This window comes from Emys orbicularis, chromosome 6 (genome assembly GCF_028017835.1).
Source record: "Emys orbicularis isolate rEmyOrb1 chromosome 6, rEmyOrb1.hap1, whole genome shotgun sequence".
Classification (NCBI taxonomy): Eukaryota; Metazoa; Chordata; order Testudines; family Emydidae; genus Emys; species Emys orbicularis.
Window position 1 is genome coordinate 97,784,201 of NC_088688.1, and position 22,591 is coordinate 97,806,791.

A 22,591-nucleotide genomic window follows, 5' to 3' on the forward strand; every position below is an offset into this window, starting at 1 on the left:
CCTGCTAGTCCGACTCCTCAGACTGAAGTGCTGCTGCTTTCTGTTTTGATTTTTTAGTTGTACAATCAGATGTGTCAAAATGTGAAAGGATTAAGATTTTATTCAGCATTGAGCTCTATTTTTTATCTCACACTGGTTTAAAATCTATTGACTTCAATGAACCAATCCCAGTTTACACCAGCAGAGGATCTGACCCCAGAAGTGTAAAAAAAATTACAGTACCAAAACATTTCTCTCATTCTTTCTTTCACTCTGAAATCTGCTCTTAGTTAACTCCAGTGAATGGTTTTGCAAGGCATTTATGTGTGTGTGTGTTTTGGATAGAGCCCATATTTAGCGTTCAAACAACCATCAGCCAATCATTGGAGTCCTAGAAATATTCTCTGGTTGCTAGGTGTGGTCACCCAACGTCTTTATAAAAATCACAAGCCTTAGGCTTTCCTCTTCTGGACTGCAGCTTCCAGAGAAGTAACACTTTTTTAGCTGTGTGAAGCAAAAGGTATGCATTTTTTAGTTCTTTGTGGGTCTGTGTTGATTTAGCAAACTTTAATAAATATGTACTACATTTACCAAATGATTTTGTGCAGTTTTCTGCAGATTGTTTTGTTTGGCACAGGCATGAATGGGTGTGGTCAGTTCTTAAAGTATTGCATTTACATTCAGGGGTTGGAACTGTCACTATTTTTCTTTACTTGAGGTGCACAAGAAATCTTGAATAAATATTAAGGATTGGAGAGCACATTTGTTTGGAATTAGCTGGTTTCTGTTTTTTAATGGGTTACCATGGAAAGCTATTTTTACAGCAAAACTATGAATAACAGGAAACTAATACCTTATATGGAAATGAATTTTTAAAACTGTTTTTACTTTGACAATAGTTAGCTGCTTAAAAACAGTATTCATTGTTTTCACAAACTTCAGCTGTAAGTGAAAAAGAAACCTCAGTGATAGTCTTAATGAGGTAGCTACAAAAACAATCTGCTTTTATAATTAAACACTGATATAAGAGCAACTCAGTATGAGTAAGTGCTGCAGAATCTGGTTCTTGGTCTGCTCAGACTTTCCATTATTTTTTTCTCCAAGGGTGAGGCTGTTTCTCTCCTCTCTGTAGTTCTTGTGTGTCCTGAGGACAGGTTTTTCAAGCTTTTGGTACATATGAGTGAAGCACTATTTCCTGGGTGTTGGCAGGAATGTACAGGAGGCATGGACAATAGGTACACAAACACTTCTGATGTCTACACTATCAAAACTTTTTGCTAATGGGGTTTAACAATGTTAATAGACTCTCTTTCAAGACCAACTTAATGTGTCTATAAAATCCGTCATGCTGCTCCATCTAATATAGTTCCTGGAGAGGCAACCCCCCATATGAAATGTGGTATGCAAAGGTTTGGCTTGATTCCAATCTCACAGCAGTGTAAATCACAAGTAATCCCACTGAAGTCGATGGAGTGTAAAAAAACAATGTAAGATCAAATTCAATCTCTTGTTTTGTTTCCAAAGACAAAAATTAAAAAGTATTTAGCCGCTATTTAATATTACTACAGAGATTCAGCTTTTGGATAGTGGGACAAATTCTTGCCAGACTTCTGATAATCAGCCAAATAACTTTCCAAGTACTTATTAGAAGCAGGAAGAAATGTCTCTCTCCCCCTATGGTACCTGCAGCTTGGCCACTTTTTCTCCCTTTCCATCTTGGTCATTTCTACATGGTGTCCCAGCCTGAGCTTGGGAGTGGAGGGAAGTTTAGGAGAAAGCACCTCTCCTTAGTGATCCTGGCAAGAGTCCAGCCAGCTTCTCCATTTCTCTTGATAGCAAATTCAAATCCTCTCTTACTCACTTCTCCTGCTAAATTAGGTTTCTCATTCTCAAGAGTGTGCTCAGAGACCCTGGAAGTGTCTTCCTGCACTCTTGCAATCTTTTATTATCACTTATAGTAAGCTATCATGTTGCTCCAATCAATATACTTTGTTTAAACTGGGCCGATAAGGAATTTCATCATGTAGACTCACTTATTTCTTAACCTTCTGAATCAATAGAACAAACCAAAGAGCAATCAGAGTAAGGTATTTAACCCTGCCAGAGTGCTGTTTACCTTGTAGAATTTAAAAAACAAACAAACCCAAACTGCTAGTAGTTTACTAGAAGAAAATGGATGGATTTGTTTGCCAAAATGTCTGTATGGAAAAGGGAAATGAGGGACTAGACTTCCTCCTGCACCAAGATCAGGCTGACAAAGGAGGGAGGGACCATAAAGGGAATCAGTTAGTTATGGCTACCTGAATCTCATGCCATGTCTACTTAGCATCGATGGAAATTAGAGCAGCCTAGGGGTTTATAGCAACTGCCTATGGGTCCTGAATGGATTTACAGTGGCTGAAAATTTGAAGAGCAGAGCTGTGCTCTAACTGGCCCCTCCTTACCTGCATCACAGCCTCTAGGCCAGGGTATGTGTGTATGTGTAGGGGGGGGGGGAGGAGTGGTTGGTGTAGAAGCCATCTCCACCAACTTTATGCCAGCTAGGAGTTCCCCTGCACTCTGAGATTTCTCAGTTGGGCAGCTGTGGCCAGATTCCAGTCCCTTTGTGTCTCTCAGGAAGCAGAGTGTCAGAGACTGGGAGAGAGAATCCAGCCCAAGAACTTCTAACTGTAATTAAATGATTGATACATTCCCATTTCATTTAGGGTACAGTAGAGATTACGGCTCATATCCGGGAGCACAGAGTGCAACTCAGGAGTGGTATTGCAAAAGCGGTTTTAAGTTACCATTGTACTTTCTTGATCATGGGCTTGCTGTGCACAGGGCAGTCACCTGAGGGACTGAGAAAGCATCTGGGAACCACCAGCCACACCTCTTCCCTGACCACTCCCCATATTTGAGCAACCAGGATGGGGGATGGCATAAGAGCCACTGCAACCGCTCTATTTATTATTGGTATGGTCCTTAATTAATACCAACATTAGGGTTGCTCTACTGGCCCTCAACTAGGGTGAGGGGTGCATAAATGTGAAAGCTGTTCAGCTAGAACTGAGGCTGGGGACCATCGTCTTTTTCAACCACACAAGATTTTTATGATTAAAAATTAAGTTTCCTTTTAGATTATTTATCCAATCAGGTATTCAGGCATTGAAATGGGCCTATGTTTTTTTCATTGAACCATAGGACATGAATAGGACAAAAGTGTGTGTCCTACTTTTACCAACTGTAGGGTGGCCTTATGCTTGTTCCATGGCCCAAGATTCCTACTGGAATAAAAGTGAGTCATGCAGGCGTCCGTAGCAAGAATGTGGCTGTAGGTTTGACACGGGATGCTAAAGCTATGAGATACTGTCAAAGGAGAAGATATTCCAAATGCAAAGCTAATATACTATCCTTAACCTACTAGTTATTATAAATGCTTAAAATTAGCTCTGCTCGGGAATATTCTGCTCTGCTCAGGATGTGAAGGCCAAGACCATAACAGAGTTCAAAAAAGAAAAAGATAAATTCATGGAGGATAGGTCCATCAATGGCTATTAGCCAGGATGAACAAGGATGGTGTCCCTAATCTCTGTTTGCCAGAAGCTAGGAATATTGACAGGGGATGTATCACTTGATGATTACATGTTCTGTTCATTCCCTCTGGGGCACCTGACTTTGGCCACTGTTGGAAGACAGGATCCTGTGCTAGATGAACCTTTGGTCTGACCCAGTATGGCCATTACGTTCTATTCCGTAGAAATGTTTTTTAATGGAAAATGGAACTGCTGCAAAATCAGTATTTTGCATGGAAAACTGCAATTTTCCATCAGGAAAATTGAAATTAAGTACACTTCTACCCCGATATAACACGACCCGATATAACACGAATTCGGATATAACACGGTAAAGCAGTGCTCCGGGAGGGGCGGGGCTGCACACTCCGGCGGATCAAAGCAAGTTCGATATAACGCGGTTTCACCTATAACACGGTAAGATTTTTTTGGCTCCCGAGGACAGCGTTATATCGAGGTAGAGGTGCATTTTGTTTTAGGTCAAGCTGCCCCAAATCAAAACATTTCAGTTTCTTGAATCAAATTGAAACATTTAGTTTCAGGTCAGTTTGACATTAATCTGTGTCTGTCTGAGCTGCTGTGGCGTCTCATGGGAGTTGTAGTTCAGGTGTATTGTGCCCCATTCTCATTTATGGGCTGGCTCCTGGGGCTGAACAGCATCTCCTATGATGCTCTATGGTCTCCATTCTGGTTGAACTGACACTGTGAAGAAGGAAAGTAACATGACATTAGTGCCTGAGGAGAGATGTAGTATGGCCAGAGATGTAGTGTGAGCCCAGCACATAGAGGAGAACAGATGTCTGAGGCACACAAACTACTACTATTACGTATCCTGGCAGCTCAGGCAAACACATTTCGATATTGAATAAGGCTAGAATAAAATGTGTTGACATTTCCAAATAGAAATTTTTCTGAACTTTGTCCGTTCCATAAACATTTTTTATTTTTTTTAATTGAAAATTCAAAATTTTAGAATTCTTAAAAGATGGAAATTCCAATTTTTGACCAGCTCTCTTAGAATTCCTTACATCCCCAAATCCCACATTGCTTTTCAATCCTTTCAGTATTATACATCAATCTTAGAGCGTCCGCGTTATACCCAGGAGATGGAATGACACAAACGTGATCCAGGTGACGGGGATTTTAGCAAAAATCAAATCTTCAGCTTCAACAACATTATACATTCTGTCAAAAGTTCTATTTTCAGACATCCTCTAGTCTGATTTGTTTTCCTAACATAAGTCTATAGGATACTTTATTTAGATACTGTTTCTTACTGTGCTACAGTAGGATCTGATCGAACCCTTTATTTAAATATCAACAATCTGAGCTAAAATGAAGCTAGGTGTGGCTTACATACCCATCTATCCCCTCTTTTGTAATATATCTATGTTTCAAGTGCTGTGTTTTATAGTGAGTACCACACATTAATTACTCTTTGAATGTAAGCTGATCCTGAAATGGTCATTTGTCTCCATTTACTTAAAGCAGGATTCAACCAAGCCCTATTAATGAATCCCTTATAGGCACAATAAGGTAGGATAAGGATGGAGCTGCAGCCTTTAATTCTATATTTTTTTGTGGGTGGGAGGCTGAGAACACTAATTGTATCTTTTCCCAGTGGTTTAATACTCTCTAGCATGCTTATCTGAAATCCTATCCATTAGAAAGACATATTACACACACACACAGGAAAGTGCTCCCTCATTGAGGCACTCATGGTGCTACAAAGTTAAAATCTGATAAACAACAATTCAAATCACACACAGTATATAATAAAAAACCCAGTTCTAATGTACTCAAAAGCCAAACAAAAGTGAATCATGAATGTACTATAAAATACCACACATTCATTCTGGCCCAATACATTTTCGATTGGGGAAAAAGAATAGATGAGATTTACTATTTTCAATTTTCTTCTTCTGTTGTAGAAAATACTCCCTTGTCTCAATAAAAACTGGAGAGGATGAATAAGAGGGGTCATGATTGAAGTATTCAGAGTAAGGAATGGTATGGACAAAGTAGACTAGGCACTGAATTCACCTTCTTATAATACAAGAGCAAGGAGACATTCAGTGAAATTGAAAGATAGCAAATTTAAAGCGGCTAAAAGAATACTTTTTACACAGTATATAAGAGCTTAGCAGAATTCATAAAAGAATTATACGTTTATATGGCTATGAAGAACCCAGCATTATAAAAGTAACTTTTGAAAGGCTACAAACCCTTGAAGCCAACTTTTAACTAATGGGGGGATCAAGGAAGAAATTTTTCTGTGGGTTTCTTGCTTTTTCCTTTGGAACTGCTGATATTGACCACTATTGTAAACAGGATGCCAAACTAGTTGGAACACTGGTCTGATCTCCTCTGTTTCTAAAACATGTTCCAATAGCTAAGGCTGTGTGAGAGCAATTGCTTAATGTCGTAAGGGCTGCCACATATACCTTACACATTCACTTGCAACTCATTGTGCCTGAATTTGCAGACGTTACTCAGCCTCCCACTGTAGTCAACAGGAGTATAGCAACTCCAGGATTGGGTCTCTTGCTTGTAAAATCCTTTGGGATGCCATGAGGATAAAGGTGATGAAAAACAAATTTTGTTTTCTAATATTTCATTTTTTCTCTCTCCAGAAACTTGCACCATGTCGATGGTGCAAGCATTCCTGAAGCAGGCCTGGTTTATGGACAATGAGGAGCAGGAGTGCATTGTAAGTACTGCAACCTTCCAAGAGTATAACTTTCACATACAAATGACTTTAGAAACACAGTTAAAAACATCAGCACAGATTGCCAAAATGTTGGAATCAATCTGTATTTTGTTATATACGTAAGGGATGAAATCATTCCTTATTTAAGACAATGGCAAAATTCTCATTAACTTCATTGGGGCCAGGATTTTACACTAGGCACTACTAGCATATGTCTATGATGGCAAGTCAGTATCCGATAACAGATATTATTCTTATTTACACACAGTAACATCTAGTTACCAGTTTGTATCCAACACCCATTTGGGACAACCATTTCAGTTACTGTAATGAAATGTCATTCTCTGTAGCCAGCCATTGATACTATAAGAAGCAAAGATAAAATGAGTCCATCTGCCACACAAGGGAATATGGACACCTAAGATTATCAGGATTAAATGACATTTAAAGAGGACACAGGGACTCCTAGTGCCATGAAAATTTAAAAACAAACAAAACAAACAAACATAGGAAACCAAGAGTCTGAGACTAGTAATGTGAAGGAGGAACTGATTCAATCAAAATAAGTTCTTTGTTCTCATGCAGATATGATATGATTTGGATAAAAAATGATTAGGGTGGGAAGGGTCACTGAATATTATAACAAATGGGATCTCAAACAATAAGTACAGGGACCTAGTCTCATCAATGATACCGGAAAGATTTGCAAAACAGAAATGTGCTGCATAATTTTAAAAAATTCTGATGATACAGAGATAAGAAACATTGTTGATACAACAAGGAGGATTCTGATAACCTAATGGATGTCAGTGTCAGTAAAAAATAGTGATACACCAGTGAGAAGTCACAGTATACGTGGAAAGTAACAGTCCTTGATGAAATAGGAGAGGAAAGGAACCTAGGAAAGATTGGAATAGTGTGAAGTTGGGAGTTCTGGTCTGGCTCCTCTGTGCTGGCTGAGTTGTGTTCGGGGCAGATGGTGGGCTAAGGTGGCTTGAAACCATTTTGTGGAACCCCAGTCCTGCAGCCTTTCCATCCAGGGACTGCCTGAGCACAGCGGCCTTCTGGTCAGACTCCCCTTTCGCCAGCATGGCAGCCCCAGTTGCACCATTACAGCCTGGAATTCTTTTCATGAGCAGTTGCTTTGGCTCAAAAGATTCGCAATGGCAGCCAAAGTAAAAATTAAATCATGGGGCATGTCTGAGACCTTGGGGCACTGAAGTAGGCAGTGCCTCCTCTTAATGTGCCACATCTACCAACAATGATTCTAGTGCACATTTAATAGTATTAAGTACATGTGACTCTCCCTAGTCTAGCTTTGCCAAATTACATGTGTATGTTAATAAACACACATAATGATATAATTATGGAAGTAGGCCATCCACACAGTTGCTTAGTGAGATATCAGCACTTCAAGTATATTAAGTAGTTCATTTTGCCCTATGCATCACAATGTACACCTTGCTTCTTGTATCTTCTTCCTTAATCATTCACTTCTAAAGTTCTTTAAAATATACCCAGTAAAGAGAGAAAAGGCAGGAGATGAGACTGAAGACACAGAGAACAGATGATTAATTCTATGAAAGTTCAGATATTCGCATTTGACCCAACTGATGTAGTAGTATAATGCGCTATCAGACCTCACACCCAAACAGATTTGAATACCAATAGTTTGCACTTATATATTTTATTTCATCCTAGGATTTCAAAGCATTTTACTCATGAATTAATAAAGCTTCCCCCCACCTCTGTGAGCTAGGTAACTATTAATCTCACACTGACTTCGGTGGGGTTGCTCCTGGTGCACTGGCATTGTTGGACCAAAAACAGATCCTACGTCACTTGCCCAAGGTCATAGCAAGTCAGTGGTAGGGCTGGTAATTATATAACTAAATAGCCTTGTGCTCTACTCTTTCCCTTCTTTAATAATAGGGTTACAAAGGGATAACATTCCCTTCCTTGATAATGATACAGAGTAGTACAGTTCTCCCAATTAGGAAACTCACATGAGCTGCTTCTTGGCATAAAATGAGTCTCTGTGAAATGACCAAATTCTGTTTCTTTTAGAAAAATTCAAAAGGTGGCTCCGCAGTCCATACCTACCCTAACTTCAATCCATCATCTGATGCTGCTGCATTGGACAAAGCTATAACTGCTAAGGGTAAGAAGAGTAAAAATATGACACACAAGTACAGAATTAGGATTTTTCCCCAGGGAAGTTGAGAATGAATAACCTTAAATAAAATGACAGAACCAGAGGTAACAGCATTCAGCAGAGAAAACTCATACATATCTAAAAGACTAGCGAGTTATCAAAACTACTGCATTCTGAATGTGTCATATGGGAAAAACCTGAACGTTTTGATTTCTTAACTTTGTGTTTCAATTTCAGACTGTAACGCTGCATTAAGAGTTCATGCATTTATTGCACAAAGGGTAGCAATATTATAAATGTAATCTTTAGAGAACTGAAGGAGAATTTTATTACATGCCAAGTTAATGATTTTGATTTGATTCCCATAAATGTCCCCAAGATTAAGAAGATGTGAATTTGCTATACTGTGCTATGTGCTCTTTCAATTACTCTTTTGTCTTTAATGAATTTCACATTGGTCAGAATATGACCTCTTTTTCAATTAGACTTACTGAAATTAAACATGAGCATGATAGCTAATAATATTTATTCTGTTTAGCTATGGCCTAGTGTGGGTACTTTCACTCAGAACATTTCAGTGACTTTGTATATGACACCATAGCAAGCATGGATTTCAACAACCTTTAAGGAATCTATTTATCTGCTTTCTTCACTATAATCACAATTTAGTAAATTTAATTACTAAATTTTCTCCTTGGATAAATGTAAATGTGTCTAGCAGTGTAAACAAGACAGATTTCAGAGAATATAATGTACAAATCATGATTTGTACACATAACTTAGAGATACTGGCAAGCAAAATGGAAGGATTATGAAAATGATTTACAAAGATTTGTTTTCCATCACTTTCAGGTGTGGATGAAGCGACCATCATTGATATCTTGACTAAAAGAACCAATGGACAACGCCAGCAGATCAAAGCTGCATACCAGCAGTCTAAAGGAAAGGTACAGTAACAACAAGGCTGACGTTAATATGCTTGAGCTTGAGTTTTTCAATTTTTGCAGCTAGTCCTAACAGTCCATGCAGTTTTAGCTTCCCAAAACATAATATTACAGGGAATCTTCTCTATGTAGTTGCTGAAGGCTGTGGCTGGGAATGATGATGTTGTACTGCAATTACATTGCGCACTCAGATGTGCAAAGGCTATTAATCTTTTAACTTAATGGCCATCATCGTTCTGAGGTAAAGTTCAAGGCTCTAATCCTGCAAATCACCAAGCACCTTAAAGCCCCAAAGGACTCACTGAGAGTCATTGGGAGTTGAGAGCTCTCACTAATATTTTGGAGGCATTTAGTACTTTGTAGGATTATGCTCCAACATAGCAATTCTCAGCATGATATCCTGGGTATCTATATGCATTGCCAATCTAATGGTATATAGAAAAGCAAACATAAAGGGCAGGCTGCGGCTAGCCCTTGTGCAAGTGTACAGGGGGAAGGATGCAAGAAATCTTGTGCATCTTGCATAAGGATAGGGTTGCCAATTCTCAAGGATTGTCCTGGAGTTGCCAGGAATTAAAGATTAATATTTAATTAAATATTATGTCATGATGAAACCTCCAGGAATATGTCCAATCAAAATTGGCAACCCTACATAAGGGCCAATTCCAATCACAATATCTGTGCTTGGAGAACCAGGAGGAATTTCTCCATGTGTGCTCAGGAGGGGGTATCATTCCAAAAGGAGCAAGGAAGAGGCAGGATCATGGCTCTGACTCACTTCTACACCAGCCCATTGAGTGGGTCTGGTGCACAGGCTGCTCCATCCTAGTGGATGTTACAGACTGCACCCTTACTGGCCCCGGTGCTCAGGGGAGTTTGGGGATCATTGAATCTCCTTGAGAGGGTTATAGCTCTGCACCTCCCTTCAACAAAGTCTCCAGTCTAGCCCATAACTTTACTGAAATATTATTTAAACAATCAACATATCTAAATTATTGAGCCTTTAAGTCACAAAGAAACCAGCAATCAAGTTACTCAGCCTGAAGTGGCTTGCAGGGAACCACTAAGAAAACAGTTCTAATAAAGTGCCTTTTTTTGTCTAGGTTTTCTGTCTTCCTGTTCAGCAAACCTCACTGTGGTTTACACAGCCTTACCCCGCCCCAGAGAGGAAGCCCCAGTTTTGCAATTCTCTTATTTTATTAAGGCCTACATTAAAACACAGTTTCAAAGTCACAAAGACCCTTAGGATTCATCTCACCCCTTTTTAAAACTAAAATTTAATTTTCAATTTTGATAATATGAAAGATTTTTAAAATGCTAAAAGCATATTCTCCAGGGACCTACTCTAGTGGCTGGTGGAGTATCAGAAACTAAGCAGAATTCAGCAGATATTGACTACTGAATCTAATGCTCCCTTAGCAACCCCACTGATTTAGGAGGTCCTAACTTGCTGAACAGAGTACCCTGCTTGGTGTATCAATAAAGAGGTGACAGGTTCTTAAAGCAATTATTACAGGCTTGTTTGGGGGGTGGGCATAGGGCTATAATTTTTGCACACACTGAAATATCAAGAACTGCAGTTAAGTTAGGAAGAGTTGGTATATAGGATATGTGAAGATCCACTACTAATCCTAAACTTGCAATATCTCTCACGTCACTTGCCAGTACCGAGCTTGTTGGAAAATCTCCCATTTTAATAGGGTGGTTTCCAACTTCTTTATTCCTAACCAGGCAAACACAAAAGCCCCCCACCCACCCAAATGCACTTTTAAGCAAGTCACTATCACAATAACAATATTAGCTACTTATAAGAACTGGAAAGTTTGCTTTGGTTTTATTTTGTCTTCAGTGCAGTATGCAGGAGAAAGAGCACTTCTGAACACTTTGTAATAGCTAGTTAAAGAATCATCAACATGACTAAAAAGCAGACAAAGTACCCGAAGTTTAAAACATGATTCTCTATAATGGAAGGTGAATTTTTCCTAAGGGAGGTAGAATAGGACTGCTCATTCATTTTCTGGGTGCTTCTGAACTGTGGGTCTTTAAAGCTTGCCAGCTTACAATTGTGTATCCTTCCTTGTAGTCTCTGGAAGAAGCTTTGAAAAAAGCCCTCAAAAGTCATCTTGAAGAAGTTGTCCTGGCTCTGTTGAAAACTCCAGCCCAGTTTGATGCTGAGGAGCTCAGGGCCGCTATGAAGGTATGGCAATAAAATTTCAGCACAACTCCCAACTTAAAAAACTCTGCTGCTATCCTTGCTTATATTCTGCAATTATATTCAGATTTGAATATTGGTTGCAGTGCCAAATAAGAACACCAATAAATTCAAAGCGTCAGACAAGAGTAGCATCTGTATTATTTATTTAAAAGTTTGTGAAGATGCATCCATTGCTTGCAAGTACCAATCAGTTAAAAGTATGAGCATGAATAGTTCTAATTTCACCCTCTGAAAACCGGATTATTTAATACCCTGGTGCAATAAAGCCAAGCTATCGATTCGCACCTGCTAAATAATTTCCTTTTGTTTGCTTCATGACTATAATTATTTCATCACGTTTGTTAACATCTGATTTTACTTGCATCAGTTTGATGTGTACAGTCATCTTGAATACAGTATTTGGTTCTTGAACAGTTCATTTTGAAGACGAAACAAGAAAAATTCCATGTAGAAAAAAAGCTTTCTGAATTGCCCCAGGTGAATCAGAAGAAGAACAAATGCCCCACTCCTTACTTTTTAAAAAAATATAACATTACCACAAAGCAGCAGAATGGACTAATTCTTCAAAACTAAAGTTATAGTCAGGCCAAGTAAAAACTCTGATGGAGAAAACGTATTTAACACAAGACATATGGAAATATAATCCATAAGCTAAAGTTCAGGTGGCAAATGCAGCCCTTGACAGGGGTTGAACAAATGGTGCTCTTTCACTTCTGTCATTTCCCTATAGCATTTATTAAATTACTAATTTTTAAAAAAAGGAATTTTATTTCCTTCCACCCAGTTTCCTCAGAGCAAGCCCTACCTATAAGCTGCTCAGTCTTTGTAATACCTCTCTCAGACATTAGTAGCATTAAGTATGATAAAGAGGAACTATAGTAAAAATAATTTATAGGATGGTGTGAAATGCTTATTGTTTCTGATTTACTGGAAGGCTTGGCTTACTGTATACGGGCTCCCAGATGAAATAATCTTCCAAAAACTTATGCTTCTGTAATCAAGGACATTGATTTTATAGTTATCACATGTGGTTCTGTGCTTCTAGATGTTGTTTCCCTAGTTATATAAGGTCAGACAAAATTTGCTCAACCATTTTCCAACAGGGGCTTGGAACTGATGAAGATACCTTAATTGAGATTCTGGCTTCAAGGGACAACAGGGAAATCAGAGAAATCAACAGAGTCTACAGGGAAGGTAATTCATAGGTTGTAAAATTACATGAATAGAACATATCATTGGGGAAGGAATAAAAGCATGTTCGGTCAAGCTGTTTCTCTCCCTAGTGTTGGTGATTTTGAAGCATCCATAGCCAGTGAGTGAGAAATTCCATTCCTGGCATAAAAAGTTTCACTCCAAAGCAGCAGGAGAGCCTTACTGTCCCCTGCTTCTTCTCATGTAAAACAGACTCCTTATGGAAAATGTGACTCAAGGAATTTATAAAAAGAGATGGACCTAAACCATCCTCCCCCTTCTATTCCCAAGGTTAGATGTTTGGATCAGAATCCAGACTTCAAAGTTCATCTCAATTTATTAATAAACAAATTAGAGAGGGCACTTAAAAATTACTCAAAGATAGCTTCCTACAAAGATAACGATGGGACCCAAATCAAAATGACTAATTCCAATATTGATAAAAACACATATTTAAGTTGGAGATTTGGAACTGGAGGGAATATTTCTATAAATGAGATGGAAGAATTCTTTAAAATATTGTGGGATTTTTTTTTTGTTATTGTTTTGTTGTTTTATTGTAGAGTTTAAGAGAGATCTTGCAAAAGACATTGCCTCAGATACATCTGGAGACTTCCAAAAGGCTTTGCTTGCTCTAGCCAAGGTATGCCATGTTAAATACTTTCAATAAACTTTATTTTTAAGAAAGAGTTAATAGTCTTGGTTGAGTTAGATGACATATGAACATCAGCCAGAGAAACCATGGGGGACTTGTTTATTGCTTATTACTCTTCATTAAAAAAATCCCCCAAAAAGAAATCTTACTATGTGGAGCAAAATTTCTTTTTAAACAAGTTGATATTTAGAATAATGTTTTCATCCTACTAGAAGTTACAAGAAAAATCCTGATTTTTACTGGCCTCTGTTTGCTTTTAAACTTTTTCACATGATCAGAGTTTATAAGTATTTTGAAGGTAATAATAGAAGTCATAGAAATTATTTAATCTCAGAAGATGGCAAGTTAAAAAGCAATGCCAAGAAATATGAACGTAAAACTTTCCGCTATATATCAGGAAATATTTCTTAATAGTAATATGGCTGGATAAAAGCAGAGTGTGTCAAAAGTGGACAAATTGCCCTATATGCAGATATTTAAAAGCAGATTAAATAAAACATTTATTTAGTGGGCATGATATATAAAATCTTTCTGTAAAGTCAACAGGTATCAGACTCCATGATTCAGGGATCTGAAGATGTCACAATCTGTGTGAAATTTCCCCCCCAAAATGAAGGATTGAGATTTAAAATATCATCTTGAGATAAAATCCTTGATCAGAATGAAATTTATTAAGTCTATCTTAAAATGAGTTCTGTGTCTGAATTTCTATCTGATGGTTAGATTCTGACACCCCTTATTTTATGGTGAATAGCACTTTACTTCACAAGGAGTCTCAATGAAGTTCATATGATTATTCAAGAAGTAAGGCACTACTCAGGTCTGGTCCTAAACAAAGGAATCCCAATTGGTTTGCATATGCTTTGATTTCATTCTTAGAGCAATTGACTTACCCATTGGAACTTCACCTTAGTGCTCTCAAACTTCATGCTAAAATGGCGTAATGGGAAATGGCATTCATTCCAGGGTTATATAAACAAAATGGTAACATGAGAAAATGAAAATTTTTAGGGTGACCGTAGTGAAGATGGCCGTGTGAATGAAGAGCTTGCTGACAATGATGCCAGGGTAAGAAAAGGCTCTGCACTCTATTTGAGAAACGTTTTCTCTTGTCTGTTTTCTTTCCATGCTCAACATAGATTGTAACAAGCACAATCACTTGAGCTGAGGACATTATATAATCTGCTGTACTGGTGTCCTCCCTATCCCACCCAAGATTCTTTATTAGTTTAGGGGTCGACGGAGTCTCTTTTCTTGGAGAAAGCTGTTATTACATGAGCAAGTAGAGGTCTGTAGTGTGGTTGATAAGTTACCCATGACCTCTTCCTTTCATTTATAAAAAACAATACATCTACCAATCTCTGAGAGGGGAAAGAAGCGTACATGGGAGGGAAGAACCACCTGCACCATCCTAGCCAAAGGAAACTTGTTAGCACTTCCCTTTTAGCTGTAGCTTTACCTTTGTAATCATAAGCCTTTCAAGATTCCTTGATGCTTATTAGTATGTCATTACTTCAGATTTTAGAAACTTTTAAATGAAAGTTTAAATACCACAATCATTTCCCATAGTACAGCTTCTAGATTAGTGTGATTTTTATTATGGGCAAACACCCTGGTCAACAACACTGAAATAGCAGCCTATCCTGACCTTTTATGCCTGTAGGTAAAATCACATCATCACTACTCTAATTCAGAGCTTCAAAATTGATATAAAGGCCAGCTGGTTGGCCTCATTGTAAAGCTCAATCCTACAATATGTGAGTTCAGTTTCCTAGCACGTGTTTGTTTCAAACACCCACACACACGCATGGCTGAGAGGACAGCACATTCATCCTTTAAAATGGAAGGAGTACATTACAGCACTCAATAGAATCTCAATAGGTCAATTAAAGTGCATCATTGTTGGGCTCTGAATGGAGTACTATTGGCAATTCCTTTGCTGAATGGATTTAACCATGATAGGGGGTCCCATCCCACAGGTGATTATTGTGGGTGGAGGATGTCTGGAGAGCTGGGGGAAAGGAAGAAGATGAGTCTGGTTTTTCTGGTTTTCCATTAATGGCCTTCATGGAAAGAAAAGGAAGATCTGGTGTGTAGCTTTCCCATATTATATTTCTGTGGAATTCTTATCTGAGTTAATTTCACATTTGGGTCCAGCAATAGAAAGCCAGTCAGTCCTGTACTTTCCACACTGACAGCAGCATACTTCTCTCAGGAATGGTCATGTTAAAAAATGTTTGGAAATGCCAAGCACAGGTGTCTAGTGGCCTGTGAAACTATTATGAATTTAGCCAAGAATGCAGTAACAGTGGGAAAAGCTAAGAATAACAATCATCTGTACAAGTTTATGACATGTGAGTCATTCTATATTATGTATGAAATGTCCTTAGTCCTTGATGAAGATAATGGTGCAAAGGTCTATGTTTGGCTGAGGGTGAGAGCATTAGATGTACAATATTCCAGGTCGTCTCATTATAAGGATAATATATAAACTTCTGTGCTTTACAATAGGCCTTATATGAAGCAGGAGAGAAAAGAAAAGGAACAGATATCAATGTATTCATTACCATCCTTACTACGAGAAGCCTCCCACATCTTCGAAGGGGTAGGTTGAATGAAGCTTTCTGCCTTAGGGGAACTGTATTTTAAAAATGCACCTCTCATATATCTGAGTGACAGGTGCCAGAAGTATTGAAACAACTAAGGATGTGAACCAGTGCTCACCAAAATCAAACAGTCTTTCCACTGACTTTAAAAGACATTGGACTGGGCCCCAATTTCTAAAGTCAGATGCTATATCAGTGTAAACAGATACTGTATAATCCAATGAACAGAAACATGCACATGAGAAGGTTATTTCAGCAAAGGCTTGAAATAAGTTATTCCTATGAAATATATTCCCAATACGCACATTTTGGATGGTGGTATACAATAACCAGTGCATAAAGTTGACATTTCACATTATGGGTTGAACTGCATCCCATTTTGAGGATCTTCTAAAGTAAATGCAGTAGATGTGTATCTGTCTTAACTTGCTTTTTGGAGGACTGCTTGTGCTTCAGGGAACAATCCAATGCACTAACTGACTGAGGTTAGGAAGGCAATTCCCATATGGGCAGGTTATCACATAATTAACTATTATGGGGTTTCTTGTCACTTCCTCTGAAGTATCTGATACTAACCACTGTCAGAGACTGGCTATTGGGCTAAATGGGCCTGGTACATAACTACACTTTCTATCATGTGATCTGGTACATCAATTCCTGTGTCAGAAGTTGGAAACTCAAAGCTGCTGCAAGCTTTTCAAATCGTAGCTTATTTCCTACACTGTATATCTCTTGCTGCTCTGATGACCTCATCAAACTGTTAGCTAACTGTCTACTCCAGCTGGTGGACATCAGAGAACTTTCTAACATTAACAAAATAAAGAGAGCAAGAACATAGCATTTTCCCAGTTTTCACTAAGCTTGATATCCATGTATAGTCTTTCAGAAATATACCAAATTCAGCCAACATGACATGAACAAGGCACTGGACCTGGAACTGAAAGGCGACATTGAGAACTGCCTGACAGCGATTGGTATGTAATCCCCCTTGCCAAGTAACTCATTGCTTCTAAACTGTGCTTCTTTCCATATTAACTATATGAATGTCAGAAGTAAACTATTTTTCATTGCCCCAATGGGGAGGGATCCTGGTCTCCTATTGTGTTTCATTAAAAACTAGCATAGCTACTGTACATGACAGTTTGGTATCTGACACTTTGAAAAGTCCAACTGGAAAAAAAAATGAAGTAAACAGGAATTGTTTCAAATTAATTTATATTTTGTATTTATGTGTGAAAATGCACATTTCATAAACAGATGTTTTTGTTGAAATCCACCTATAGACTCTGATTCTCACTTGTACTAAAGTCGCTCTGGCTGTGTAAAAGGCCCAAAGAGCAAGCATAAAAGTAATTTAAACTCACTTTAAAGATCTTTATTCTGCCAGAGTGGTATAAAGTTGCTCCAGTGTAAATAAAAATCAGGGCTGTAAAGTTTTTATTCTCCACACTGATTTACTTTACATTTTGATAACATATTACAAACCATCCACCTAAGATGCTGCTCAGGAGAATATCTTTGTAAAGACTCAGGGCAGATGTTTATTGTCACATGTCTGTTATGTCCTTTAAACTTTCTGTTCACCATGCACAGTACAAATGATGGGAGACTGGGTGGAGCTACAACATTGGGAATTACCCTATGGCTGAACAATCCTCACTTAAAACATCACACCTCAGTGGAATGAGCATGGGACTGGGAATCTGGAGACCTGGATTCTATTTCTAACTTTGCCATTGACTCTTTGGGTGACTTTGGGCTAATTGCTGATAGACAAGGCTATCTCCTTTCTAACATCTCCTGGGCCCACATCCCACTTCAAAGGAGGGAGGGATGAGGCAGAACCATGTTCGCGCCCCACACACCAGCCAGTGGATCTGGCCAGTGATACAGAAGAGTTGCATTCTCCCTAAGGTGTGATGAAGTGGGCATGTCATTTGTGCACCAGAGAGCTCCAGGAGACATTGAGACTTATGGATGCAAAGTGCTGCATAGGTGTGAAATATATTATTACTGTACTCCCAACCCAGCTCTCAGTGTTTGGTGCAAACATAACACACCAATTAGCTTTATTCCTTTGCTAGGTTTAGTTTGGGCACACACAAAAAATGGAAAAGTACTATCAGCACCCTCTAAAATACATCATGATATTCGGCATATGGTTGGTATAGTTAATTGCTCACTGCATAATGTTTCTAAGCTGGAAGAAAACTGCTTCACTTTGCCACCTGAAAACTGCAGCGTATTTCTTAACCTCGTGCTTGCAAATCCCAACTCAGCACTGATAACAGTACCCTTCCCCCACTTTGCGTGTGCGCTTTACTTATGTGTCATATTTAATTCCGTCACGTTGTTTCATTGCAGTGAAATGTGCCACAAGCAAACCAGCTTTCTTTGCAGAAAAGCTCAACTTGGCAATGAAGGTAGAGTGTGCTGAAAAACTTTTGTTTGGGGAGGGAGAACTTTTTAATATAAGATGACAAACTGGGCCAGAGCATCCTGCCATGAAAAGCCCCTCAGGAGGGAGCCAAAGGGAAGAGAATTCAGTGAGTTTCCATACACTTTCCTGTCTGGTATAAGGGCTCGGGGCTTTATCTCCATAGGAACTCATCTGCATCTACCTATCTACAATGGACACAGTTAAAAAGTTAATTTGGTTTCAGTGATATTAACACTATATAAAATGGGGAATACTACTAGAACTGATAATGTCTCTACACCCAGAATGAACTTTAAGAGCATGCCAATGGACACTGTATCTATCTAGTAACTTATAAGGCCTCGTCATTGTAGAATTTTGGAGTTCACATGAGACCATAAGGGCCACTGTAATGAGGATGTTTCCCCATCCCAGTGGTTAGGAGTTTACTCACATAACTCCCATTAGCATTAATAGTAGCTATGCATGTAAACCCAATTGTATCAAGATGAGAAGACACCTCCTCATGTTTTTTTTAAATATAAATAGAGAGCCTGTGCTTTCCCTGACGTTGAAAACAAGCCAGATTTCACTTGTACCTCCACACACCAGAAGGAAATCTGCTTCTCTAGAGAACCCTCACTTTAAGGGGCAGTCCACGGCCAGCAGAAAGCAAAGGAGCCTTATCAGCATGTCTCCACACTGTCAGGGGGCTGAAAGGGGAGGATCTGAGGGCATCAGAGGCAGTGTAGGTTCTGGGGCCTGAGCCCCATGCTCATTCAAGTGGTCAGATGAATTCACAGCTATTTTTGATTTATGTTGCAACAGTCCATTTTCCCCCAATTGTTTAACATGCAATTCCTTTTGATGTGAAAAATCATTCAGGTTGTCAAAATAAACACGTACCACCGTGATTTAAGAATAATGCTTTGTATGCCCAGGTAATCATGATTTATTTTTAACAGGGCTCTGGGACACGCCACAAAACACTGAACAGAGTCATGGTTTCACGTTCTGAGGTTGACATGAATGAGATCAAGGGCTATTATAAGAAGCTGTATGGCACACCTCTCTGCCAGGCCATCTTGGTATGTTTTTCCTTTCAGCTGAAGCTATATCAACTACTGAATGTAAAATGTTATTGTAATTGGCTGGCTCAGGAGGCTGGTAATGGACTTTATAGCCATCCTTTAGGCCACCAATTTTAATTTAGGTGGGGTTGAAAAATAATTACTAGCTGATGTTTCTTCAGTGACTCACATGAAAATGGTGGTAGGCCTGAGTCCTTTCCTGGTGGATAAGCATGTGTCACAAAAGCCATTGCAAATGGTGATATACAGCACTTTTTGGCAGTTTCGGCCCAGTGGCCAAAAGACTGAGTGAACATAGAGACTGAACTACTCTCTCCTCCTTTTAGCTGTGATTCCACATGAGACACAGTGGGAGGGCAGGGTAGGAATGCTTACACTGCCCCTGTCCTTGCTGTAAGGATTCTGGGGGTAGACAGAGGTCTTCAGGGCTGCCAGTCTGGCACTTTTCCATTATCAAGTCTACTGCTGTATACCATGTAGTTGTAGCTGTGCTGGTCCCGGGATATTAGAGAGACAAGACGAGTGAAGTAACATCTTTTATTGGACCAACTTCTGTTGGTGCGAGGGACAAGCTTTCTAGCCACAGAGTTCTGACCTGAAGAAGAGATTTGTGTGGCTAGAAAGCTTGTCCCTCTCACTAACAGAATTTGGTCCAAGAACAGATATTACCTCACTCAACTTGTCTCTGTAATTCAACTACTGAAATTTAAATTAAATATATACCTATAAATAGGACAAATGAATATAGCATTGAAAAAAGCTGCATTTCCAGAGCAGTAAGGCATCCTCAGCAGAACTCAAAAGGTGACACCCTTAGCTGGTGTAAATCACTAAGCAATGCCAGCTTACGCCAGCTACAGATCTGTCCCTGTGTCTTTAGGCTTACTTTTTTTAAAGGCAAAACCAGAATGCACTTATGGAAAATTTAAACAATCTCCTTCTAGTAGCTCACTGATTTAAATGTACCACTGCCAAATAGCTTTTTGAGAGCTACTGAATACTCTCAGTAACAAACAGTGATTGTAGAGGAAACGTACAGTACATGGACTAAAACACTCACATTAATCTTTGCCAGTATCTGCCATTTTACAGATAAAATACTGCAGACAGTACAATGATGCAATTTACTAGTATTCTTAAGTGTGTGTGTGTGTGTGTGTGTGTGTATATATATATATACACACACACATACACACACACACGATTCTTTGTCTCACATGATATCGCACTGCATCCTATCTTGATGCAAAATTACATGACTGCATTAGAAAATTGAATCTGATATAGTACATGCCATCTGAATCAGGCAAGGCATAGTCACACTTGAGAAAACATGGAGCTTAATAAATTAGATGCTCATGGAAATCATATTCCAAATTGAATTCTGTGAGCAATTAAATATCATAACATCTAAAATTACTTCAAAAGAACCCTATGCTAACACAAGCTAGGAATAGCCCAATCTTAATATGTATTAATTATAGTTTAAATAAACAATTCATGTTCACTGGTAAAGGGTGATTTTCCATTTCACCTATGGTAGGAAGGTTAAGGCACTCGATCGGGACTCAGGATAGTCTCAGCTTTGCCATAGACCTACTGTATCAACTTAGGCAAATCACCTAATGTCTATGTGCTTCAGTGCCCCATCTGTAAAATGAATCCTTTCTGGTTCCCACCATTGTTATCTTGTCTGTGTATGCTGTGATCCTGAAGACTCTCTCATGTGTTTAGTTTTATGCACTCTGAATAGTCCTATTAACTTAGTGGGACCATACAGAGTTCACTGAGTTAATCTTGTGTGGCCTTAGTTTGGGGAAGGGACTGTCTCTCTTACAAGGTGTATATCCAGTGTCCAGCACAATGGGGTCTTGATCTTAGTCGGAATCTTTAGTCAGAACTGTAATAATAATTTTAGTGTTCTTAAATTGACAGGATGAAACCAAAGGAGATTATGAAACCATTCTGGTGGCTTTGTGTGGTGGTGACAACTAAGCTTCATGATGTTCTGATGCATTCCAGCCTTGTCACCGAGGTTATCATTCCCTTCGTCTCAGCTGTTTACAAAATATAACATAGGCTTTAAACAGAGATGGATCTCTGGTTTAGACTGTGGTCCAGACTTGTGCTATCTGGAAAATGTGTAGCCTGGAAAATGTATTTTAATATTACTATGCTGTGTGGCATTATTAATCCCTTTTTTCTATTTACCCAAAGCCAAAGAGTGTACTTAAAGGTTCTATTTGCTTTAAAAAGATTAAGCATATACAAGGTACAGTTTTTCTCTGAGCTACGCAAGTGTAACTTTACAAATAAAATTAACCTGTGAAGAGGTCTAATGTGTCCTTTATGGCTTCTCTACATTTTATGCCTGCTGTTGTTGCATAGAGCATATGATAATGAACGAGAATTTAACACAAGGAAGAGAATTCAACAGCTTCCAGCAGCACAATTAAATTCACAACTTAGGTAAAACAGAACTGAATGGGATTATATAAATCAGCCTCAGAAGCAGAACAGAAGGTTTACTAGCAATGCAGTGTATTTTTTTTTTTAAATGAAAGTTATCAGCATCATGAAAACTAATGCTCTTCTGTCTTCCTGTCACTAATGGTGAAGGCTTTGCATGGGGAATGCTATTCAGATTCTTTTTCAATATTCAGAATAAACATAAAATTGTGCACCGAGCAAAATTTTCACATATAACTAACTACAGTAGAACCTCAGTTACGAACACCAGATTACGAACTGACTAGTCAACCACACACCTCATTTGGAACTGGACATATGCAATCAGGCAGCAGCAGAGACAAAAAACAAACAAACAAGAGTACAGTTATAAACTTTTGAAAGAACAACCATTGTTTTGTTCAGAGTTACGAACATTTCAGAGTTTCAAACAACCGCCATTCCCGAGATGTTCATAACTCTGAAGTTCTACTGTATGTAACTCACAAGGCTGAACACAAAAAACCCCATGAATGGCCTGATGTTTCAGTGTTAAACCAGTTTTACACTGGTATAACTCTGCAGTGGTGAAATATTTTATTTATTATTATTATTATTTATTAT

At 38.7% G+C, this 22,591-nt stretch overlaps 1 protein-coding gene across 1 annotated transcript; it reads left to right on the forward strand.

Annotated features, from left to right (window-relative positions):
- Positions 1 to 408: 408 nt before the first annotated feature.
- On the forward strand, positions 409 to 21,853 carry ANXA1 (annexin A1). Its single transcript, XM_065406053.1, has 13 exons — positions 409 to 499; positions 6,167 to 6,243; positions 8,311 to 8,404; positions 9,251 to 9,345; positions 11,426 to 11,539; positions 12,661 to 12,751; positions 13,312 to 13,391; positions 14,415 to 14,471; positions 15,915 to 16,008; positions 16,888 to 16,983; positions 18,374 to 18,432; positions 19,394 to 19,516; positions 21,455 to 21,853. The coding sequence occupies exons 2-13, from the start codon at positions 6,178 to 6,180 to the stop codon at positions 21,512 to 21,514; spliced, it is 1,029 nt and encodes a 342-aa protein (XP_065262125.1). The 5' UTR covers positions 409 to 499; positions 6,167 to 6,177; the 3' UTR covers positions 21,515 to 21,853.
- The last annotated feature ends 738 nt before the right edge of the window (positions 21,854 to 22,591 follow it).